Source organism: Echiichthys vipera, assembly GCF_963691815.1.
Source record: "Echiichthys vipera genome assembly, chromosome: 11".
NCBI lineage: Eukaryota > Metazoa > Chordata > Actinopteri > Perciformes > Trachinidae > Echiichthys > Echiichthys vipera.
Window position 1 is genome coordinate 20,123,749 of NC_139836.1, and position 26,722 is coordinate 20,150,470.

The window sequence follows — 26,722 nt, forward strand, 5'->3', positions numbered from 1 at the left end:
AATACTTAAACATACACAAGTACCTCAGAACTGTACAGTAGTTAGTAGTTAAATCTACTTTGCTCCACATGTCTGCAGACTACGAATACCCTGATAATAATAATGATAAAAAACAACATAAATTGCACTACTTTTTAATAGAGGGTATCAGTGGACACAGTTTTATATTGTGTAGTGCCCCCATGTGGAAAAATGAGTACAATGTTTTTCTTCTGTCCACCTCCATGCTCATGCCCTCGCCTCCACCAGGAGGGAGCAAAGTCATTTGCCATATGTGGGCTTTAAGTGCTGTCGGAAATCCTACAGTGACTTTGAAATAAACGGCAAAGTGGGCGATGTAAGTGATATATGATAGGTGACTGCCAACCAAGGAGACACACTATGTTTCTTTGTAGCTGTTTTTGCGTGCTTGAGCATACGACAAGCTGTTTTACTGAAGTTGAAAATACAGCTGTATACAGACAGCTGCCTGAGAGTTCATTGTCATAAAGATGTAGCAAAGGCAACAAACGCATTTATTCCACTGTTTAAATAAAAGTTATCCGTATTACAGAAAAAAAGGTTTGTTTCGTATTTCGTGGGAAGTGGGAGGGACATTTGAAGGCAGCTACTATTCAATTTTCCATCGACTTTTATTGTATTGTAAAACGTGCTTTTCAACATGTAGACCGTCTATTTTTTTTCTTCTAACTTTCAAGACGTTTGCAAAGTGTTACACGTGTGAAACAAGTCCCACGCAGTGTGACTTCACTGCTTTAACGGGTCCCGTGCAGTGGGTCCATGGCAGCTGAAGCGGGACCGCCCCGGACATTGACATGCACTGCCCTCCTGCCTGCAGCCCACTTTACTGCAGCAGTCCAGCCCTGAGTCCTCCTTTAGGGAGGGGAAGACCGATTGAACGCCCGTTTTATTGCGTTGTCATGTTTCACAATGAGTTCAGAAGCTCCGATACCGCCTGACACCACCGTCCCATGGATGCACCCACAGTCTGAGCGCGGAGAGTCTTTTTTTTCTCTCTCTCTCTCTCCTTCCACTAACTTTGCAGTCCTCTCAAGGCAGATGTTTTTTCATACGCAATATGGTTTTTCATGGTTGAGCATCTTCTTTTATAACATTTAGAGGATTTCTCGGCCCATTTGTGAAGATGCAGCTGCGAACAGTGCTTGATGTTACTGTTGTGAACGTGCAGAAGAGAAGGAACCCCTCCAAACACTATGTAAGTTGTCTCTCTTTTCTGTTTCTGCTATCACGTTGTTCAAGTTAACTTCACAAATGCACGCTCCTCATTGTAAACCATGTCTTCACATTTTAGCCTCGCTAGCAGCTCTATGGATGGCAATATGTCAATCCACCAGGCGGAAATATCTCATTTCAATTTTATTTAGTGCCAACTCATAACAAAAAGTTATATCAAGACACTTTTCATATAGAGTATGTCTAGACCACACACTCACTTAGTTATGATTTACAGAGACCATAACAATTCCTCCACGAGCAACAGCAAGTCGTAATATCTATAATAATCATAATGTCCAGTATTTAACCAGCAATAATGTGCACACAGTGGTAACAACAGCAACAATTGGATTGTACACATTCATGATGAACCCCAATGACTTTGGTGCCACCTGAGATTTTCCTGTGGTGCCACCATGAGGTTGGATTTGAGTTGATTATGGATGGGTGGATTATATTATATTTAAAGTGGTCCTTTTTTAATATTGTTCATAAATAGGTCAAAGGTTCACTTTGTACAATATTTTGGTTAATGAACCAACTCATGCTCAGCTAAACTACATTTTCATCAGCATCATGCCATGGTGAACAAACCTTACACCTGCCAAATAGCAATATGTTAACAGAGCTTCTATAGCTGTAAGTAAACTTTAAAAGACCCACTGAAATCTCAAGTCACCCCTTTTACTGCTAAACATATTGTCAGGGTGTTGTAAAATTGATTGTCATAATATCTTTTTTATTATTATTGAAAGGAAGAAAAAGGTCTCCAGGGAAATATCGGAAATGTTCTCTTTGATGGCTGGAGGTGTTTCTGTTGTGTGACCGACAGCAGCTGGCAGTTCTAGATAGATGTAGCTAACAGCCAGCCGTGGTATGGTGGAGTGTAAGGGTCACACCGGCATTCAAATGGACCAAAGTGATTTTTGCAGGTGTGTTTACAAGCTGTTTAATGTACTGCAGCTGACCACCTAGATAATATGGTCTGCAAACTGTGGCAGTGCACTTTCCCTTGTGACTGTTTGGTCGCTTTAAGGACAAGATGTCTTTGAATGTTTTTTAAGAGACTTTCGCAGGAAAGCTCATCTGGGTTGTTGTTCTAAGTCTGTGGCTCTTCATTTTGTTGTTTAGCAGACTACTGTCCGCCTCTAGTCAGTCTGAACATCTGTGTGTGATGGTAGTGTACTGCTTTATCCAACTATAAAGTGAAGCAATTTCATTTGCTGTATGTGTTCAAGTTCTCCATCTATGTACGTGCAGAACTAATAATTCTGGTAAATTTAAGCAAAAATAGGTCACGGTATCATGAAACCATTTTGATTTTGGTTTCTGATTTTCACAACAAGTTGTTTTGGATTAAATGCATTGGACATACATCAGTTTGTAGTCAGAAAGTATTGCAGATTAATACCAACAACACTAATCCAATTTCAAGTGGACAGCAGTTATGTAAATATGTAATACACAAAAAATTCTCTCCCACACTTCATGAAAAAAGAAGGAGATTGGACCAAGCGTTGGACACTCACTGAAAAGCTGCAGCAGAACAGTGGTGTAAAATACAATAAAAGTCAATAAAACTAAAACCAACAACTAAAAGCTGCAGGTCCGTTGTCTTTAAGCCATTTCTTTGAGGTACCGTATTTCAGGTTGGGGTTAAGTGTTCTTTACCACATAAAATACATGTAAGATAAAATTATTTATACCAGAAGCTCATTTTTAACATAGTAATGGTCATATTTATCTATTGTGTGGGAGGGAATGTACCATTGTAACATCTCCACACCCATATGCAGACACATCCCCATATAAACATCATCACGGAAAAATACTAATGGACTTGGAAATGACTTATGGGAACAGACAGGAGGAAACCCACACCACTACAGTAGGGGAAGGATATGAGTGACTTGTACACCTGAAATGTAATAAACACTTGCTCTTTGACCATATAATTGGACTTGCATATCTGATTGGATGGCCACTGAAGAGGTACTTGCTTCCATTATTATCCTTGAGGCTTTGGAGAGTCGACATCAAAAACATCATCATAACCATTTAGCAGGAAGCAGGTTGTGGAATAATTCATTAAACGTTGCTCCAGTTTGAGGGATTCTTTCAGTGGCTGTTTTTCCAAACCACCATCCATCATTCCTGCAATGAAGATCCTTCTTATCCGCACACCATTGTGTAACCTCTTCTTAGCCAAGGTTCTGCACAGCATCTCTCAGCTAGTTGTAGTTCACAGGGGAGCTTTTGATAACCAGCAGAAGGAAGACCTGTGCGGATTCATCAGCTCTTGTCACGTAGCATGGGGAAATGGCGCCAGTGACGATAGTATAGAAAGTCTTGAATCGCAACCGTATGAGCGTTGAAACCAGGGATGTTGGCAGCACCTACATTTTCCGTGACGTCATGACAATGAGTATGCATAGGCATTGTTTTGGGTGGGTGCCTCGGTTTGACTGCCGTTGTTTTCTCACATCTTGGATGAATGGGATTTGTGACTAATAAAATCTTTACACATATACAACCATGAGAAGAGCTCCCAACAGCAAATAAATTCCTGCTCTAGTGTTTCTCCTCCTTAAAACTCGTCAGTCTGTCGTCACATATCTCTTACTATACACGGCCTCTGCCTAGAATTAATTGTTGGGATGGGCTACAACTCAAACAAAATGGACAGGTCTTCTTGGAATTTATATTGATGTTTTCTTTATTTGTTAGCTGAGCCATGGGGACTGATGGGCCATGAATATAGTTGAGAGAATTGTTGACATTTTCGGAAATAAGCTTACTCACTGAGACTGTTAACTTAACATAAAGACAGTGTTAAACTGCTTGATTAGAGAAAAGTGATGGAGCAAATAAGCTAGCATGGCTGTAGACTCCAGTCTTGTTTGGCTCCACGGTCTGGTCTTGGTGTTATCTAACTGACTTGAGTAATCAAATTCAGTGAGCCATGAGATGTCTCAGTGGGACTGCAAAAATCTTTTTAGTCCATCAGGTAGAATTGGATTGATTAACCTGAGAGTTGGGATCAATTGCATCATCCATCTCCTGCTGAGGGAGACTCCCCGAGGCCACTAAACATAGGGCACAGACTTTCCCTTGGGATGGAAGCCGGAGGTGAGGGTTGACTGGGAAGTCCCCATGAGGGAAGAGGAGGGAGAAAGAAAATAAAATCTCATTATCTATGAGCTAAGCAACTGAAAATGCTTATCCGGTTTGAGAGAGGAAAGAAGCAACCCTTTGTCTTTTGTCCCCACCGTTCAAGTGTGACTTCCTTCCAGGGACTCATGGCACTGGAGCCAGAGAGTGCATGGCAACTAATACTTGTTTACATACATTACCAAGGGGGGATCATTTGTGGAGAGATGAGATCCAGTGGCAAGTCTTCAGTTTGTGCAGTTTACTGAAGAGTAAAATAAGAGTAAAAATGTGCTTGTCAGCTATATATGACCACCAGTTGTGGTAATTGAATGCAGATAAGCCCACAAATGCTGCCAGTGTGTATCCATTTGTGATTACTTGCTTTGAATCTGCTGTAAATAATGCAATCATCTTTCATTTAATTACAATAGGGTTTTAAGTTAATGGTAATGTTGGTTGCAATCATGGCCATCAATTCCTGATTAGTTTATTCATAGCAGTGTGTTCATCTGGGATTGTTTTTTGTTGCATAAGTAATATTGTAATTTTAAAAACATGGTGTGGATATATCTTGACCTCACACACCCTCACTTTGAGCCATGCCGTTGCCTAAATTCAGAGGGTTTGATCATGCTGTCTGTATCTAATTAGCGAGCCGCTGGAGAAGTCGTTCCGCCTTGCTGCACACTCTGTAACGAACTGTGTGCAGACTGAAGACTGCATTTCAAACTAGTAACTGATGTCCTTGTAGATTGCCACCATATGTGTAAAAGCTGCTTTCGTAAACATTCTGTGCCAATGCGCTTTGATGGAAATGCATTAGGTGCAGCCATCTGTTTCCGAACCTCAGGGCGTGCACAATTGTTTGTGGGCCCTTTTATTGTTGAGGCAAATAGGGAATTTATTTTGGGAAAACTTCCGGCACCAGTGTTTTGTTCTTGAAATGACTGATGTGTGCCAGGGAAAAGATATTCCCATTTCAGCTTCTGTATAAGTAACACTTCTTCCCTGTCATTATTCCTGCTGACAGATATAAGCGCTGGATGTTGTTGACATAATGGGAGCATCATTTGTTCCCTCAGACAGTGGACTCAGGTGGACATTGTAAAAGTAAAATGCAAAGTTGTCAGTTACACAAGGCCCTGAAATGCAACTTTGTATACCACCAGAACAATCATGCAAAGTTTGCATTTGAAGAGCAGAAATGACAGCTTCATAGCTTTTTGTTATCAGAATAATTAGTAAAATTAAGACTTTAAACTAAATTAAACTGGTTCTGGAGTATTTTAAAACTACTAAATTTAATCACGTGCACTCAAAAACCCAAATGTAATTGATTAATTTTGAATGGTTTTAATGACACAATACTTGAAATCTATTGGCCCTCTCATTGACCCCTGATGTCTTTCCAATGTGTGACGGAAACAGACGAACTTAATGAGTTTATTTGACCTTTGACGACCTATTGAAGTTAACTCAGGAGGGAATGCACTTTGTGTCATTAGGCGAAGGCAAGCTAAAGCGGTGCAGTGGTGTCTTTGACAAAGTGACTTTGCTCCTAATTCTTTTGTTTGTGCTTCTCTCACTAGGTGTACCTCATCAACGTCACTTACTCAGACTCCACTTCCCATGTCATCTACAGGAGATACAGCAAATTCTTTGACCTACAGGTATGTTATACTGGTAAATTAAAATAAATACTTATACTTTCACTTAATAAAACACAATTAAATTGTGTGTTGAAAATGGCCTAGATGTATCTTCACATTAAACTCTGTGAGGTCAATTTGACCTTTTGGTCACGTCTTTCTGTTCAGCTGCTGGAAGGCGGTATGCTCAGTGAAAGGTCTCATTTAAGACTCCCGGAGCCGACTTGGAAAAAGGGAAATGGGGGGGAAATCCAGTCAGCAGATGCAGGAAGAAGACACAAACTCAGTCAGAATACAGCATGGGGCAAAGTTATGCCTAATGATTTTTTCAGGATCCAGGAGCCTCCAGTGAAATTTCTGCATTTCCCCAAGTTCTTCAAGTTTACATTTTAACCGCACAGGGCTGAATTGTCTAAATAAAGTATGTTTGTTAGATAGATTGGAACATATACATAGCCTAGGCAACAGTGAAGGGTTTAAACCTAAATCAGCACATACCATATCAAGCATTTTTCCTGTAAAAGACTGGTTCTGGCTCTGCTCTGATAGCTGCACTCCCAAGCTCTGTGGCTCTGGTGGGTTGGCTATATTGGAGGCAGCAGAGGAAACCCTTTGTTCTCTGGTCTCTTGCTAATAGCCAGGAAAATTCTGCCCTGGTCTGTTTGATGGAAACAGAGCTTCTCTCCTGTCTCTGTAAACATTAGTCTTGTCCATATATCCCTGCTGCTGGGGTGTGTTTTGTCAGACCACGGTAATCCGCGAAGAACAACAGTCTGCAGCTGTCCATACAAAATTGGGTGGGGAAAGTGTGTTTTACTTGTCCTTATATGAACATCCTATAGGTGAAAGGTGCAATGTCCAGAGTGAAGCACACTATATGTTGCAGACACACTAGTGTTGGATTGAGCAGGTGTACAACACTACTGACTTATTAGAAACAGTGCATTGGATGCATTAAGGAGGAAGTTGTAAGAAGGAGGAAAGGCTTGGGGTAATGGACAGTTTTGGAGGCTTGGATTTAAGGAAAGGAAGATGCATTCGCTTGAAAGTTTAGATAACTGCTGCATGCCTTCTTATGATTTCAATGTCTACCTCACTGCACTCACATTTCTACCGCCTATAATAAAATATTTGTCTTTTCTCCAGGCAGAAACTGAGCCTTTGTTTGTGTCTGCCAACTGACACCTACAATCTTTCCCGGGCTCTGCATAGCTCTCTGTCTTTGTAGCACAATTGCATGTTTTATGTTCCCAGAAACTGACAGAGAAAAAAATGGAATTGACACCCTAAGCCTGACAAATGTGACCATGATCTCATCAGATAACCATTAATTCGGAATTCTGAGAAGCTAAGTAAGGTCACAGAACAAGAAACGCCTTTCAACTTAAGCAGTGGCTTATTATTCCTATTATGTCCGACTTCAGCTAGCACTCTACAGCTGTTGCATAAAAGCCCTCTTCAACAACATGCAGCTTTGCTGTTCATCTTTTAAAGATGACGTATCCATTTTGGTGCACTCTCTGCTAATGTTTCAAACCTCTCCAGTGCACTAAACGGAACTCCTAACTTCTCCTCTGGGAAGCAATTACCATAAATTATCAGGATCACCTTTTTACCTGACTCCTTGTTTCTTTGTCTTTTCTGCTGACCTAAAGTGAAGTCTTAGTAATGCATTTGCAAAGTAAATCACATTGATTCCTCGGTTTAAATGCGTTTGTTTTCATGCTGAATACTGCTGAGCCTGAATTCCTCCACATGCTGTTTCTGGTGTCAAAGGGAAATGTTTTTGACCCACTTATGTTTGACGTGAGCAGAATTGGTCAGTGTGTCAAACAGAGTTTACCGTCAGAAAGCAGGGAGTGAGGTCTCACCCCCTCCGCAATGTTCAACCGCAACGGACAGAGCACATGGGTCACAGCATTCCTCAGGGGGATTGTGGGGTGTGCAAGCTGGCCTGGTTTCCTTTTGGACAGAAACTACTCCAGAAATCCCTTAGTCGTCATTATTTTTGGATTGGGGAATTGGACTGGGGTCAGCTCTACTTGGTGTGCTTTATAATTTGTCTGGCCTACATTCCTGAGACAAGAAGGAACTTTAAGGTTGTTTCTCTCAACGAAAAAAAATGTTGTCAGACCTGGACTACTGTGCAAGAATTTTATAAGAAAATTGATAGCTGAAAATAGTCTGAAGTTAAATGTTATTTAGAAGAGTACTCTCCATGCATGCATCTTCTCACCATTCTGAGATTTGGGTGTGTTATGCTAGTAGCGCCTAGCAGCCTTCAGCTTCTAGCCTCAAACAGAGATGAAGAGTGGTCTGCAGAGGTTTGGTAAACTCACTTATTTCTATCTAATTTTTTTTTTGGACACTTGTAGTCTTCAGACCCAGCAATTACTGACATCTATTGAGTGACTTTTCAGACTTCATGCAGTTCACTCTAGAGCCAAAAGGCTTTTTGCATTTTTCCACAAATGTTAACACACCTTGATGTGTGAAATCAGCTCATTTTCTTAATGAGTAAACTGATTATATAGTCACTTGGGCCTATGGTTACAGAGATAAACCAATTTTAACACTTTCCAATGTTGCGGAGATTCGTCAGTACCAGAGGAGGCATACCATGCAAGTTTCTATTACTTGTTTCTTGATAATAATGCAGCTTTTGTAACAAGATGCATGATACATCTGAGACAGTTCCTGACCAAGAGCATCATAATCTCTCTGCAGTAAACAACTGTCAAGTAAATGTCAAAACACAACCCAGGGTGGAATCAGATTGTTTTCCCACTCAAACATTCTTCCAAACTCCCCCCGGTCTGAGATTCCTCGCAGAACAGTTTCTTTGTCTGCTGCACAGTGCAGCGTCTCATTGTCTGTTCCTCCCTCTCCACTCCTGCGAGTGCAATTAAGTTGAAATGCTTCAATAATGGTCATTACAACGTACAGAAGTTGTTTGGGTTCTTCCCATCACAATGACTCATGTCAATAACGTCATGATGCCAAAACAGACGTGACTGGCGGTTAATTGCACTTTTGATGTGTGTTGTGAATAATTGCCCGAGAAACAAGTGAAACGGGATTTCATCAGAGCACCTATTGCTTTATGGTTCATTTTCCCAGTGGAAACGCTGCAGTATCCCGTGAAGTGTTGACGAAAGCAATATAGAGTAAATTCAGCATCTCAGGGCCAAGTCCCTGAAATGTGAGAAATGTTTTCCCTCAGAGTTTTGTTCCAAGTTGTCCAGCTGTTACCATAGAAACAGCTTTCACACCTGTCCTGTAGAGCTGGGAGTGTTTCCAGGCAGGTCCCCGGGGGGGTGATGTCATCATCGCTTCTGGATGAGACGCCTCTCTGTCAGCCGAGGTGGTTTCTGAAGGTGTTGAGTGAACACACCCGTCTTAGAGGGAGTATACGGCTCCATCCAGCTGGGAGGCTGATAACATGATGAGTCTGCAGCCGAGTGTGTCAGACAAACAATACAGTTGCCAGTGCACTGTTAGAAAAAAAAAAGGATTTTGTGAAATTACAACCCTTGCTGTAAAATATATTCTTGCCTTGAATTTAAAAAAAAACAGTCTGGTTTGTATACATTTTCAGTTTTTCAGGCATAAAACTAGTAGTAAGATCAGTCATTTTCTCATGACGTGTTTTTGTGCAGGTGTGGTTAACCAGAGCCTTTATTAGTACTCAGCCCTTTTTCCTTTGCCCTTAAAAACACAATAATAACGGCAGCCGTCTTCAAAAGAAACCATTTCTTGTTAGCTGTCTATATTGTGGAGGAGGGGGAAATGCCATACCCTGAGAGAAATTTAGGGATTTAGCAGAGGCAGCAGATGAGTGCAAAAAAGGAAAGAACCACAAGAAGGGAAACCAAACCACCTCTTACTGGAGAAGTCTTACAAACAACTCCTGTAGGCCCAGACACAGTGGATACAACGTTACCCTCCAAGCTTTATTCTGTTTGTCCACCTGGTTCTTTTTGGCTTGGTTTAGACGGAGACTAGTCCCCTGGTCTCCTCCTTCCAGTCGAGTGCGCTTCAGCTTGACGATCACAGTCTTTGCTGTTTAACCGAGCACATCTGGAACAAGGCAAAGCCGAACGAATAAAGGCAGGGCTGCATCTGGATTTTGAACGTTCTGTTACTGTAGGATGCTCTTGTCTGCATTTATGGTATTATGATTGATATAAAGAGGAAACCAGAAAGTCTTGTCCCTGATACAGACACACGTGGACACATACTTAACACATTTTCAATGCATGTTTTTTTTTTTCAGCACTCAACAAAACAGCTGCATTCATCATTCACAACACAGCACATGTCCTTTTGTACACATGGGACAGTTACACACATATGTGTATTGGAGACAAATGCTGAGACAAACTGCTACACATAGTTGTAAGCTGTCATCATAAAATATTTGAGACAGCATGCTTTGTATCTGTGTTTTGTCTGTCTCACTCTACATATCTCATAATAGATCGATGCTGTAAATGCTCCCATGTATCAAGTGTTAACATCAAAGTGTTAATTATCTCCTCTGATGGCTTTTAAGCTCCTTAAGCTGAACTTGCTTTGGATTTTTTTCCTCAGATAAGCGTAGGCGTTCTAACCTTGTCTGCTGCCCCACAGATCAAAGTGAAACTGTTTCACGACACAGTAGCTTTTTCAGACGATATGTAATTACACCCCATGTTGAACTCATGTACCGTAACAAAAAGGTCGACTGTTCCTGTTCCCAAAACCTCATTGTCTTTCCACTGTCATCTCAGATTCCTCAACTTGACTGATAAACTTGTGGTAGATAAAAGGCAGTTCATGTGGTTTAGCCATCATACGCTTACAAGATAATTAATGCTTGCCATTCACATCGGTATGTATCTGTTTTGTGGTATCAAAAAGGCATGTTTTGCTGCATGACTCTTCATGAGTTTGTGTCACTCTTTAATTTGTCCATGACTATTGCAGATGCGGATCCTCGACAAATTCCCAATCGACGGAGGACAGAAGGACCCCAAAAAAAGGATTATTCCTTTTCTGCCAGGTGGTTAACACAGTGCATCACTAATTTTAGATGTATCCTGCAATATTCATTTCATGCACAACCGATGTTTGTTAGCATGCCTATATACTTCATAGAATGGCCCACCACATTACATTGTTTTGTTAACTGCCATACTCCGCCCAAGCTAAATCACTTTATGGTCAGCCATGGCAGTAGGAGGCTTGTAGAGAGGGATTTGTCTAATCTGATAAACTCAAGAGGGCCAGAGCAGAGGAGAGCAGTGAAGAGACCCTTTGTTAGACAAGCTGTACTGCTCAAGTCTGTCCAGTGCTGTTTTTAGCTCTCTGTAAGCCCAACTTGGAGAAACTGTATTCCCATACACACAGCAAACAGCATGCACACTGATCTTAACGGTCAGTCTCTTAAAGAGTTATAAAGGATTGAGGATTAGTACATTTTTACACCCATTGTAGTTCTTTTATTTTTAGACTTTAGCCTGTACTTTTTAATATTCAAAACATTCAGTCAATATATGCTACTTCTTCTTTAGTATGTCATGTCAAACTAAGGGAGACCGACTTACCTCCTACAGCTGGACTTCACACTGACGACACATGAATTAATTATTGGGAAAAGATACAGCTTCTGTGGTGTAAACATCACATGTCCCAAGAGTCTGTACTAGAAGCTATGTTATGTTATGTTATGTTAAAATTGTATTATTTCCCACCCAAATTCACATACACATCCACATACACATGTGCACGCATCATAAATGAAAAGGTTACAAAAGAACTACACACACAAAGGAAATCAAATTGAGTTTTGAAGGGAGACTGAGCATGAGTAAGATACAAGGCTGTGAGTTAAAGAGATCGAAAACCTAAACATGGTTTCATGATTACATAAAAATATGATGTAGAAGAAAAATGGAGAGGAAGATAGGGTCCTATTTGCTTCCATTAATACGGCCAATGCGCATAAACAAATAATCCCTGCGTTTTCATCACCACCAGTACAGTCTGAATGCTCTCGGCTGTGGAGTGATCTCCAATGACATATTTGTGTTTTTATAAAAGCATAACAAATGGAAAGTCTTTAAATAACTATGTTTGATAATAATAATTGTAATTTTTCTATTTTTAAACGTTTTTGGAGATGTATGTATGTACAACTGACAGTGCTCTGCTTTTCCTCAGGTAAAGTCTTGTTCCGCCGAAGTCACATAAGAGATGTAGCCGTCAAAAGGCTGAAGCACCTGGATAATTACTGCAAAGTAAGACTCATGTCTCATAATGTCCTTTTTGAGTCCCACAGTGTCACTTTGTCGTCTGCTCGGAGAAGTAAATGTTGACTTCTCATGTTTGGTTTACGTGTTGGTATGAAGAAAGCTTTATCTATGTCAGTGCTCTACTCCCTGCACATTTGCCACAGCGTTTTCAAGGCAAGCCTCAACATTTATCTCCCCCGCCAGCCTCAACAGGAAAGCAACGGCTCTATCTGCACTGGTCATTTCCTGTCACCAATGTAAATAGGCAGCATATGAAGGAAACGAGGGAAATGGGGGCACACGGGGGTAAGACAGAATCCAAAGAATAAGAATGAATCAGCAGACTTAAAGCTCAGTAGTGAGTGCAGGTCGCTACCCGGCCTTCTTGTGTGCATTAGGTCAGAGAAGGGAATGTGGGGCAGGTGCTTTGCCAAGTGTGGCAGCAGTTTTTCATTTAGAGGAACTAAGAGAGATTTGCTGTGAAGGGAAGAAGCTTAAAGATTTCTTTTTAATATTGTTCCTTTTAGGATGTCTTTTCTGATTCGAGTGCAGTGGGCTGAAGTATCTAATTTTGATTGCCTATGCAGCTGAGACAGATGGCCGTCATACTATATAACCTCTGTGTGTTTCCCTTTGTTTAAACCTTCTCACCGGGCTCAGAGCCTTTTTCCTTCCCCTCCACACCCTCCACATCTCCGCCTGGTCTCCTCATCTGACTGACTGTACATGGTGTTATAAACCAGTTACTCATTGCCATTCAAACAAACCTCCAGCACTTTTAACAATACCTGAAACCTTTTCAAACGTGTTTGTGTCCCAGCCAGTAGCTTTTTTTCCTCCCTTCTCACCCACAGGCTCTGATGAAGCTTCCTTTCCACATTTCCCAAAGTGAGGAGGTCCTTAAGTTCTTTGAGACCAACTCAGAGGACCTCAACCCTCCCACAGAGTGAGTAACTATCACTGCATATTTTACAAACCACACGCTATCATTGAGGATTAGCATCATCTCTGTTATATGAACTGTTAGATGCCAAACATGCCCTCTGGTGGGTTGTAAAAACCGGTTACAGCAGCAGACTGTGTGTGGTTCAGCAGCTGGGACAGATGCCTTTCACCCACACTGACCCATCTAGAACCAGAGGCTTTGCTATGTGTCAGAGATGATTGATTAATGCTGGGTGGGAGGCACTGTGTTTTATTAATGATGATTTCTGAGAGGTGACACCTGATCCCTAAAACAAATGCGTTAAGATCAGTGGTGTCATGAGTGTGCAGCTGAGTTCAAGTCTCAGAGCAGATAAGACTCTCAGGGTATCATTTGTCATACTCAATCGAAAGTCAGGGTGGGCGTAATTACAGACTGGCTTCTAGATTTTGTTTAAATTCTATTATCTCCTTTTGGTTTATGTCCATTTCAAGTATATCTGTGATCTCACAAATATATAAATTAAAAGTTTGGGTTTTTTCTTCTTCCCAACACACTCTAGGAAAAAAATGTGGTAGAGTGACCTCTTGAGTGGTCTCTCCACTACTACCAGACCCTCCACCTCTAACCCCCACTGCCCATTCATGTTAATCCCACTTCAAAGCGAGATCCTCCTCCAGTCTTGGAGGATCTCAACTTTAAATTGAGACCTTGAGGTCTTACAGCCATGCCACCCAAGTGCTCAGTTCACTACGGAGGGATCTGAACTATTTCAAAACAACTTTTAGGGTGTTATTCTTATGATGCCATCAAATTACAGCATGTGAGGTAGACTGAAGAAACATTTATTGTCATTGTTAAACTGTTATATGATGGGGAAATTACTGTTTGCAACTAAAACATTAAATAAATAAAGTGAATTGGAGACCTATTTTGTCACATTTTGGGCAAAGTGAGGACTTACTTTTGGAAATAATTTGAAAACAGCATAAAGAAGAGCTTTTTTTTGCAAGTGATAATTATAATTATATATATTATTCTTTGTTCAGCTGTCCCAGTCTCTGAAAAATTGAGAGTACAGACTGTAAAAAGCTGTTAAAGTCTTACCCAATCGTTCAGATATGTCTGTATATTACAATCACATTTTGACTCCACCATGAAACATGATTCAGGTACATATTACTGGAATTTTTGACAGTAGTTGGTCACTATTAGCATCAGCAGTGAGGCATTGTTGTTTGTCAAGCTCTCATGTGGTACTGCCATCTAACGGTCAACAGATGTCACTGCACAGATTGAAAAAAAGGAAAAACAAATAAACAAAAAATACAAGGATGTGACTTTTCTCCATCACAAGGGGGAGCCATGCAACAGGCTTGAAAAGCTTTAAGATGTTGCCTTTTGATGAAAGACAGGTATCACATTACACTGATTTGAGGCACAGACGGGCAAAGGGACAGACAAATAGTGATTGTCTTGTGGCTTTGGTAACTTTACAAGAGAGTTACTGTATAAAAAAACGGTACTTCTGTTTTCCATGTCTTTAGCTAGAGGGAAGTTAAATCAGCTGAAAATAATAATAAATAAAAATAATTAAGATAATTGTTGAAGTGAGTGGTTTTTAAATCTTTTTGATGATAAGTGTTGCTTACTTCCAGCTACATGTTTGCTTTTTTACAGTAGTGAACAGTTCATTCATATACAGATGTCCACCCTTAGGTTAGTTCCAGAGGCCTCAAGGCTGAAAGATATTGAATATGTCACAAGAAAATGTTTGACAAATTAAGAAAAACAGACATTATGATACATTTGGATAATGGAAACATGTTTTCAAAGTCGCACAAATCATCTTACACCCCAGGGTCCTCATTGGAACGTCACATTACTGTTAATGAGAATACATGCAGAGAATATTTAATTGTAGAGTTTAGATTTCATTTATGATAAGAAATGCCACCGGCCAGATATAACATTAAAATGCAACGTTTGAGTCATCAGTCATTCTTTCATAACTACAAGGTTAGTATGACAATTATGCAGATTTGAAACTGGGTAAGGTAAGGTGATTTTTTACCTGGATTAGCTTTAAGGTGTTTCCCTGAGATAACGTCTGTCGTCAATGCTAGAACATGTTTTTGCTTTTCACAAAAATATAATTGACCTCCCTATATGCAATGTGACTTTGCTTTGCACTATATTTTTAGAGTGGTAATAAATAAGTCTTATTATTTCTTTATTAATCCCCATGGGTACATTTCTGCATCTAAATCAAGACTTGTGAGTTCTAGAGAGGAAAACGTATCTCTACGTAAAGGAGAGTGGTTCTTTGCTCACTGATGCTGGGACTTAATTTCACATGGCCATGGTGATATCTGCACTGTACCGAGCAGCATCTTCTTGCAAACCACAGGTTAAAAGGATTTAAATGGTCTATACTTTTATATGACTTCTTCATTTCACATTAACTGTGAACTGTTCCACACCCTATATTTCTTGAGAACTATCTTGATAATTGGGAATCAGTCATGTGCATTACTCTGTCCTGTATTCAGAAAATGAGAATTTGAATCATGATCCCCAAAAGCATAGCCTCTGCACCTTAAAGTCTAACCAGCATACACAAAAAGGAATAATCTCAATGCTCCATCAAGCTTCATTCAAGGGGTCAAAGGACTCGTTCCTGTAACTTGTGGCAACATGTGGAAGAATTATGGCTTCATCATAACATCTAATCCCTTACTATAGATTACAAGACTGGTCCTTAAGAAAACTACCTCCTCGAGTATTCTGACTTTATTTTAAAAATGTCTGTGATGACCGACCAAATATCACTGATGCAAATTGAAAACACCGATACATCATTATCTTTAGCATGTGCCTTTATTTTGAAATTCCCTAATTATATTGTCTTTTTCATTTAAAGGTCTGGAAGAGCTCCTAAATAAAATTGCCAAATTATATTTTAATTGATTGTTATGAGTTAAATGTAACTGATTGTGTTAAATGGACATATATCATATTGATGCCAGGCCCCTGAATGGACTTGAATAAAAATCGTATCGTGGCACACTCTGTGATATCAGAAAGCATATCGTATCATATCATTGTCCAAAGAATCGATATAATATCGTACCATGTTAAAACTCGTGATTTACACCCATATTATCTTGTGGCAACCAGCTCTTTGTCCCCAAGTGGGAGGTGAGTCTCCACATTGTGAATGTGCAAATGATTAGCACAATTACACATTTATGCATTTTCATTTATAAAAGAGGCAAGGACATTGTTTTAAAGTGTTTTCTTAACAGCCTAAAGCATAATTTTACACCAGTGTTTCACCACAAGGGAAGTTATTAGTGGTTGATATGTGGTCAAACTAACATTCTTTTAGCCTGATATCATATCACATGTGTAATCATGACCAAGTTTGCTGGTGATCTGGGCCTGTTTACACGAGGTTACTGTGCATGTGTGTGCGCTTTGGTGAGGATTTGAATAAACTGCATAATTCCTTTCACACACACACACACACACGCACGCACACGCGCACACACGCACACACACACACACACACACACACACACACACACACACACACACACACACACACACACACACACACACACACACACACACACACACACACACACACACACACACACACACACACACACACACACACACACACTACCTACTGCACCCTTTCTGTGTGTAAGCTAGACCTCTGCTCATAATCATAAAGATTTCCTGTTCAATGATGTTGACCTTATGACTCCTAAGCTGGAGGTCACTCCTGTAGAGGTTATTGTCAGGTCAGGTGGGAGTGTCTGTGTAATGTATACTGAAGCAGGGCAGACACTTCAGTTCTTTGACTTGGCTGAGAAATATGAGCAAAGGACTAATGTCTCACACATTCCATTTCTAATAGGCCCACCTACAAAGAGTGAGCTGCAGCTATGTGCAAACAGATGGTTATTCTCAACTCGAGCTTAGGATGGACTCTCACGGGTTGGATTTTTAATGACGTGTTCAGCCCATGCATGTACTGTATGTGCATCTCCTGGCATGGGCGTGTACATAATGAAACCAAAAACTGTAAAGACTATCTCCCAATGTGTTTGCCTCTCTAGTGGTTAACTAAATGTTAATATGTACCCCTAAAACACAGGCGTAAGGTCTTACACATTTAATAATGTTTGGACATATTTTTACTCACCTTACCTTCCCCTAATTTATCAGATTTTTCCTGGTGATAAAAGGAAAGCATACAGAGCCAGAGTTGTGTGCTCAGTCTCCTCCTGGGAAGAATATTATTCCAGCTCTGTGCTACGGGTCACAAGCTAGCAGGGCAGGTCAAGCATCCACTTTATCCACATCATTTCTCCCCAACCCTCTACAGTATAGTGCTTCCCTCGGTTTCATCTCCACCCTACCAGATTCTGACAAAATATACACTTCATGAAAAACTTGTGAAACATGTTAACACAATTAATTTGTCTCAAACGATTCCTAATGCTAACAGTATCTGAAACCATTACGATAAGCATAATGTAATTTGTCCCCAAGTTTATGATTACCTAAAGAAATATACCATAACTCACCCTTTTTCGCATTTCTGCCCTGAAAAGAATCGCTAAACTATTCACACCATAAATTGTGTGCGTTGTTTTCATTTTAAGACATATTTGGTTTCCTCTGCTTTGAGTATGCTTATTTTTTTAATGAACTATAAACTGGTAATGTCATCTCGGCATGAATGATTTACATTTATGTGTTTTCTGCTCATGATATAGAAAGTTATGAAATTCATTTCCACACTATGAACATTGCTTGGAGATCCAATATAAAGTGTTTTTTACTGTCACAATCCAATATAATTTCAAAATTAAGAAAGTAATGAAGCTGAACTGAGCTGTAAGCTATTGCATGTGTGATTGGGCATGTATCAGAACTTATTCATGCATCTGGAAATGGAGAAGCCTTGTGCCGGAAATGACTTTATCTTAAGGAACAGAGGAATGCAGTTATTGGTAAAAAAACAAAAATAAATGTTTTGTTTAAGCAATATGTGTTACTTAGCTTCAACAAGGGCAGTTCTTCTGTGGCTTACAGTTTCAATGTCTAAGTCCTCTAAGTGTGAAATGGCTTCTTTGTATTACAAAATGAAATAACCTACTTCAGAAGTGGCAACATAGTTAAAGTTCTACTTCTTTCTTCATCATCCCTCTGTGTTGCTAAATGAAACACAGAGGGTTGATGAACAAGCTGTAACCTGGCGAATGTTGGACAAGGTTTATCCAAACATGTACTCATATCCATAACTGGCCATGGCTCCAGTCCTGCTGCTGGCCTCTCCAGAGAGCCAGGTGTCTGTTCCCATCTGCGTCAAAACCTCAGCTTACCCTTAGTGCAGCACACTTAACTAAACGAGGACAAGCCTTCAACCAACAAGCTACAGACTACCCATATACATACACACCCAGATTCAGAGATGATGAGCTGTTTTGAAATGTTTATGCATTTCCATTGTATAACTCATCAAATGGAATAAAGTAATTATATGAAGTATCATCATTTATGTACCTGCGTTACAGTAAGTGAAGCATGAGCATTCAAATTGAACTGACATCACTTAAATGAATGAATATAAATGTGTTCATTGTACCATTGCTTGTTTGTTTGTTTGTTTTTTGCCTTTAAATGACTGATTTCTCTCAAACTAAAATAATAGCTTTATATTTTCTCTGCCTCAACACATCCAACAACAGTGACATGTTTAAAATTATGCAAATTATCTACTTCAGTCTAAATAATAATAAACCAAACTCAAAAAAAGGATTACACAGACTTGTACAGTACTTGATGCTGCTCTGTGACCCTGGTGAGTGTGAAAGCACAGAGCGGGTTCATTGACACTATTGCTCATCCTTTCAGTGTTTTGTTACAGTCTGGGCTTTGGAACCGAAAGACGCTTTCATATCCAAACATGAATGGGACTTATCAAGGGAATATGATACTAATGTCAAGTAAATAAACGTGGTTCTGTTAAACAGGGGCAGCTGCATCGCTCTCATATACACCACGTCTGCCATTTGAACAGATACATTCACGCACAGCAGTATATTGGCTAAAAGATCTGATGATTTGTTGTGTTACTGTCCTTGACACACTTACTGTAGTCCTCCACACACCCATATGTTGTATCCCACCCTGTCTCCCTCCCTCTGGTGGTGGGTCAAGTTCTGCATGCATTCTTAACGAGGGTTTGGCTGGTACTTGTGTGCCAACTGCACTCTCTGTCTGATGGTCCCAGGCAGAGATTCAGCTGTAACCACTAACTGGATTGATCAAGTTGTACTCATGCTCTGACCTCTCTTGCGAACACCATCATACTGACCATGTTCCTCTGGTGTTGTTTCTTTTGCAGAGACTGTGGAGGCTCCGGCAAACGTAAATCCGGTAAGAATCTCTGAAATATTTCAAACTCTGTCAGTAGAATCAGTGTAAAAGTTATTCTGTCCATTTGTATTGTGTCTTTATTGTTATAACTGGTCATTTGAATGAATGATATTCTGATTTTCACTACAAGTTTGAAAATGGAAAATATCTGGGCGACATCTTTAGTCCGCTTCTCATATCTGCTTGAAGCTAGCACCTGGAGGCCATATTAGTCACTGCATAACACACCCAAATCTATGATTCAACTGTTGGCGGCCAAGTTGCATTGCGGTTAATGTAGGTTCCAGGTTATGACAAGGAAAAATAATGTTTGGAATAGAGCTGCAACAGTTAGTTGATGAATTGATTTGTCAGTGGACAGAAAACTAATCAGCAGCTATTTTAATAATTAGATATTTTTCAAGCAAAATGCCAAATATGTGTGGTTTCAGCTTCTCAAATGAGAGGATTTGCTGATTTTCTTTATCCAATGTGACAGTAAATTGAATAACCTTTTGGTTTTGGACAATTTTAATACATCACTGGGGGCTCTGTGGGATGGCATTTTTTTTAATAAAATCATAAACTAAACAATTAATTGAAAAAAATATTTTCAGATTAATTGATAATGAATATAGTTGTTAGGTGCAGCCCTAGTATGAAATAAAACAACAAAATCTCTGGTTCTGCTGGATTGATTTTGAGTGCAGTGCCAAAACGATGGTTCTCTCTTTCAAGAGTACATGCTCTTCAAACACATATCCTGACCTGACACTTCTGTATTGTGATGAAATAGTTAAGTCAGTGTTAGGTGGGAGAGACCACCTGCTCATGCCTCTGTGGGTTTTCTCTGCCACGGCTGGCTATTGGCTTTATGTTTCTCTATCTGAGAGTACAAGGAAGACAGAAAGACTGAGTGACTCAGCTGAGCATGGGGATACACGCGTAGGAGGCAGCAGGAAATGCATGAGAGGGGTTTAGTGAACAGCTGTGCAAGTGTTGTGTATTTGTGTGTGCGTGCACTTGCATGCATGCAGTCTCAGAATACCCACATGTATTACTAAATTACACGCTAGCCCTGCAATCAGATGCAAAGCTGCTGTGGCCATCCTTCCTGCAATCTGCCACAGTTACGTATGACATAGCTGGGCAATGAATGTCTCAGTAAATGGCCTGTAAGTTAATTTTCTGTGGGCAACTCACTCAGGAAAAGCTGTGCCAGAGTTGCCACCAAACGAAATGAGACCCCAACCTAATTTCATTATACGTTCCATGGTATTGAGGCTTTACGTAACAGGGAATTCCAGCTACATAGCGAAATGGAAAATGTCTTATTTCAGCCGCGCATGTGTGTCGGGTAACCTACATTCAGTCTGTGCAAGATATTAGATTGGTTTCCAGTTATATGCCTGGAAAGTTCCTCATATACTGTAGTGCCTGACGTTTGCAAGTTGCAGCTGTTTTATTCTGAATGGTTTGGTATGATAGTAAATGTGTTATCTGCTTTGTAGTTCCTAAGACTAATTTCCATGTATTTATGCTCATAATAAATAATTCTATGGGATGACGTCTAAGTGAAAACAATAATAACACAGTCTATGTCTGGTGGGCATAATGATTTAATTTTCACAGTTGAAAAGGAGCACATACTGTACAAGCCCCTCCATACTTGATCCCTAAAACTTCACCATAGTCCCCCACTGGACATTAGTGGTCAACACAGCTGAAAGATTGATCTTTCTCTTTTAAAGCAGGACAGCAAGTAAAGTGCAGTGAGTCTGTGGTGAATTTGTGCTGTAGCTGCAGCTTATGGTTTCCATAATTACATGGTTCTGGTCTCCCATAAGAGTTAACTAAGCCCCTGCCCCTAAACAGGAGAATGTAGCTCTTCACCACAACTGCTAGCGGTTAGAGTTTCAGCTAGCAACTTTGTTTACCTGGCAAGCGGAAAAATTCAGACAAATTTCTTAGGTTCCCACTGTTCCCATTACCATCTTTGTCGTCATGACGATATTGTCATCATTTTCATCATCATCATGTTGTTTCTTGTTTGTCTTGCTCTTCAGCCATTTCCCTCAGGATAAATCTAATGTAATCTAACTTTTCACTGTCTTAAGTACTCTTCATCGTTTTTATAGGACTGATACTAGATACTAAGAAGGAATTGTGTTATATACTTAGGGAATTCATCTCTAAAATGTTTGCAGTAAGATTCTGACCCATATCTCTATACTGTCACTTGCCACAGTATGAGGTTAAAGCAGCCTGCATTATTGACTCAGCATCATAGCAGCCACTATCTACATGAGGTTCAAAGAAAGACAGACTGTCTTCTGTCGAACACATAATAGAGTTGTCAGGATTGACTGCTGATATGGGGCTCGTCTTTATAAATCACTGTCAGATAACTGGGACTGATGGAAAGACATGCTGTCATAAAAAAATCCTAAAGGAAACATCTTTTGACAAGTTATCACGGTGATTAAATACATAATACTTTATCCATACAGGGGAAAGAAAGACAAGAGCAACTGTTATACTAGATAGAAAACGATAAAGAAAACAATCTGTATCAAATGAACTCTGATTCGACACAGATTTTGTCAACTGCTGCTCACTTTTTTTTTCAATGTTGGGGTTCAAGAGATTGCGATCATCTTTAAGTCATCAGTGATAATCTATATTTAAAAAGAAAGCGAGATGAGCAAAAGACGGTTAGAAATTGAGTAGGAGAGCAAAAGAAACGGCGCTCTCAGGGGTGTAGTGCATGTGAAAAGCAGCTGTAGAGGAGAGGAGGTTTACGTGGCAAGTGGAAACCATTTCAGTGTTGCGTACGGACTGAGGGAGTGTGTTTATGTGTGCAGGCTTGCTGTCTTTATTTGAGCTGCTGGTCTCTGGGGGCCTGTAGAGTGTGTGTAATGTGTGTGTGAGGCTCTTTCTATGTGGGTGTTTACATAGTGTATGTGCTTGTTGGGAGAAAAAGGGTTAATGTGTTCACGAGTTACACGATGGGATGGGTCAAGAGGTCTGTGTGTTTGTTTGTATTTGCAGATGGATAAGATTTTGAAGGAAATCATTAAGGAAAATGAACACGTCCAAATCACTTTAACAACCGTACACTGTACCACCAGCTTCTTTTTCAATGAACAGCCCCACTCTTCATACACAATAAGTCCCACAGTAGCTGAAAGATTCATTTTGTGGGTTAAACCATGTTTAAATGTAATGTTCCAGTCTTAGATACTGCTGTTCTTTTCAAGGACACAGCTTTAACGTCAGTGTAGATACGCTTCTTTTCCTTACGACTTAACTCTGGCAGGGTCGAAGCCCGACCCCCGTCCTGCAGAGAGCAGATCCAATACAGTTCTCTCTGTTTCTGATAAGAGACCATTTGTCACAGTGGATCCCACCCTGGATGTGGCACCTAAGCTTTTTGCTCAAAGCACTGAGTTTAAGCCAGAAAATGTTCTGTAATGAATGAGATCGGAAATGTTTGTTTATTCGTTAGTAATTTTGTATAGGTCAAGTCATAGGAATCACTGTTTTTCTTTAATTGATGCTCTTGCTTTTGCTTCACATACTAGTTGTCAAGTGTCACTTATTTATTAGCAGATCATCTCTGTCTCCAGATTGGAATTCATCTTTATGTCTGCAGCATTCAGTGTAATGGTAACTATTGAAGTTAAAGGCACCCTGTAGAGTTTCTTATGGAGTGCATAAGTAACAGTTGTAACTGTTACAGTTGGTGACCTTTTTAAACTAAATGTAGCAATGGGCCAACAACACACGCAATCACGGCTGTAAACAATGTAGGTTTAAAATGATTACCAACCTTGGCTTTTATGGCTCTATCGCCCCTTGTAGTACCTTTTTCTTTCAACGTCTATCAAGCTTTATAAACAAATTTTGCATAGGAATGTAGAATCTGTAGGTAACAGGACAAGATTTCCATTGCAGAAGCGGTCTTGTTTCCATTTGTAGTGCGAGTAGTATTCACCAATCATGTTTGATTGTGCTTTGTTTGCATGCAGGCAAACAGTCCATGTGAAGCACAACCAAGGCAGAACGCATTGACTGTCATGCAATCACAGAACCCATCGCCAATTGTCTGATGATGATTTGAGTTTGCGTTTTTTTTAATATAATTTTTTGGGCCTTTCATGCCATTATTTCGACAGTACAGCTTGAGGTTGACTGGAAAATGGGAATGAGAGGGGGTAGCAAAAGGCCGCAGGTCGGAGTCGAACCCTGGGGCGCCTGCTCTAACCACTGAGTCGCTGGCGCCCAGGCAATTTCGCTTTTCATTAGCTCTTTGTTATTATCTACAGTATCTGTGTTCAAGCAGCTAATCGTACCGTGAAAAATGGACGCTGCTTGGAAGAGGAAATCTTGGTCTGGATATTCGCTGGCTATACTGGAAAGGATTAATATTAGCCGTTGCCCCCAGAGGCTTATCTGCCATCAGACAGATAGCCAGTGGGTTCCGAGATTGGACTTCTGTGGCCTTTATCTTTAGATCTAGTTTTTAACAGCCTTGTGAAGGCTGTCTCGCTGTAAGATGATTTTGCTGAAAGTTTCTGTACTATTTGTTTGCAGTCTGCCCCTTCTCCCTCAGGGCCACATACTGATTCAATGACATGAGTACATCTGTACTACATTGAACAGCAGTCCTGTGTCCTTTTCTAATCCAACTGCACATCTGCTGCTGATGAGCCAAACAAAGGCATTGCACATTGCCAAATTGTAGTCCTCTCAACCCAGATCTGCTCCCATAAAGTTACTCCAGGGTTCAAAATATGACACTAAGATATACAGGCCAGTGCCAACTACGCTATCAACGAAAATGCTTGATCCTGAAAAATCTCTCACAAAGAACATTTTCTTGGTATAAATGGACAGACAAGACTCCCTGGTTTCCTCCTCTTGGTGATGAATTATTGCAAAGTTCCTAACTGTCATCATCGTTGGATGGAGCTGATGATGGGTGAGTGGGGGTGGGGGTTGGATGAAGTTAGGACGTCTGGGAGTGCAAGGGTGGGAGCAGGAAGCACATGTATAAATCTGAGTGAGGAGAGATATAAACACAGAGAGTGGCTAATAGGGTTATCTGAAGCCAAGAAGAAAATACTTTCCTTTTCAAAGCTCATAAATATTTTAGAGCTACGTTGTGCATGCATATACTGTATAATACACATATAAGCTCACACACAAGCTCACAGACACTTTATATACTGTATTGGTTCCCAGCCTTTTTGTCAGACATACCCCTTTCAGCCCTATCAGAGCATACCCCTTACATCAACACCACCCATCATGTTCCAAATGTGTTTATTTGAATGTATGAACTATTTTTTTTTTATATAAAAGTGAATATTTTACAGAAATTTGTATCATACATTTGAAATGTCAATACAAATGTCGGTTTAGCTGAGTTTGTACCATCACAACTTCAGACGCTTATTAATAGTTTTCACGCACCTCTTTTACTGCTTTTTAATGAAATCATTCATTTACATTTTTCAAATTAGCTGAGCTACTAATTATGCTTTCACATACCCCCTGGTAACTTGTGAAGAACTCCTGGTTGGAAATCACTGCTCTATAATAGTATGTGAAATCACCTTTTTTCTTTCAGGGAGTGACTGATGTGTACATTGAAATGTATGTAGCTCATTTTATGCTCTTTATTTTATAGCTCTCTTTACACAGTTTATTTGTATTAGACCTATTCTGTCCAGGACTGTTTCGCCTCATTTTCCTCACACATGTTCTCCTTGTTCTCCTTGTTCTGGCTCTGTCTTCCTGCTGTTGCAAAACATTTCATTTCCTGAATGAGGCTGAAATATTAGCTTTTGTTTTTCAGGCCTATTGACTTTGCTGACAAAGTCTTTTCTCACTCACCTCAGATTTACAGTTCACTCACGGCAGTAGTTAATTGTGTGTTGTAGAGACCTTCATTCATATCATTTTACACAGAACTATGGTTTTATGAGATCATGACCTACTGAGTTTTATGTCCATCTGTCTTCAAATTATATTGTTGACCAGTGTGTTCCTTTCCTGTTTTATTTGGTGAAATAGTATTCAGAATAGCAGATTTGTTTGAAATCTATGTCACGGCCAGATACCGTATTTAATAAATCCACAGATTTGTTGTGGTTTGAGTAGAGGGAATATTAGTGATTATGAAAAACTAAAGAGTAGCTCATTAAAATTGCACTGAGTAAATGTACTGCATAGTAAATCTGCAAGTCCAGACAAGTGAAGACCAAAGGTGATGGCTGGGAACTTGATTTACACATGTTCAAATTCCCATACTGCATACAAAGTGTGTGATATCTGAAAATGCTTTTTAAAATGTAGTAAAGTGGAAAACATGCACAGAAACATATCTAACCTAAATAAAGTCAAATGACTGAATTATACAAGAAATACATAGTGGCACTATTTTTAAGTTTTCACTTTTTGTCAGTGGGGTTAAGGTTAGAGTTAAAAATCATAGTTACCGTATAATATGTTTGAGTCGGTCCTCTTATGTCCTTGTTGAGTCGTAATTATTATTGATCAGCGTTAATTGCACTGTGAATTGAAACAAACCACTCAACCACACGTTTCCAAGAAAAGTGTCAAAACAAATATCAAGCTTTGCTGTAACTAAAGTAATTGCTGTCATATTATACTGTGAAGAACAAGAAGGCAATACCGAGAATTTAAATAATATGTTCTTTCCACCGTTTCTGCACCCAACTTTGTGGTTTGTCAAAACATCTTGCACAAATAACGTGAAGCTTCATAAACCACAGGCCAACCACAGTAATCCAGTGTCAGAGTCTTTGGCAGTTTTAACATTTGAGATGTTAATGGTGCTGAGTTCATCTTCATAAGTTATGAGCTCCTTGACATTTAAATTTTGTTCCCAAATTGACTGTAAAATATTATCCCGAGAGAGAATTGTTAATCTTCAGTCTGCCAGGTCAGCTCCTTGGGGAAATGACAGCTTAATCCAAGTTGTCTCAATCATTCCTTATCTAAGCCTCAAGCCTTCC

General features: G+C 39.9%; 1 protein-coding gene across 2 annotated transcripts in view; it reads left to right on the forward strand.

The window, feature by feature from the left end:
• Nucleotides 1-960: 960 nt before the first annotated feature.
• The window catches only part of LOC310953753 (SH3 and PX domain-containing protein 2A-like), a 48,965-nt gene continuing 23,203 nt past the window's right edge, over nucleotides 961-26,722 (forward strand). For both annotated transcript variants that reach the window (XM_083922924.1, XM_083922925.1), the window contains exons 1-6: nucleotides 961-1,216; nucleotides 5,979-6,059; nucleotides 11,007-11,082; nucleotides 12,243-12,319; nucleotides 13,168-13,259; nucleotides 19,666-19,697. In XM_083922924.1, the coding sequence (XP_083779050.1) occupies nucleotides 1,145-1,216; nucleotides 5,979-6,059; nucleotides 11,007-11,082; nucleotides 12,243-12,319; nucleotides 13,168-13,259; nucleotides 19,666-19,697 (430 nt within the window). In that variant the 5' untranslated portion in view covers nucleotides 961-1,144. The remainder of the gene's footprint in view (nucleotides 1,217-5,978; nucleotides 6,060-11,006; nucleotides 11,083-12,242; nucleotides 12,320-13,167; nucleotides 13,260-19,665; nucleotides 19,698-26,722) is intronic.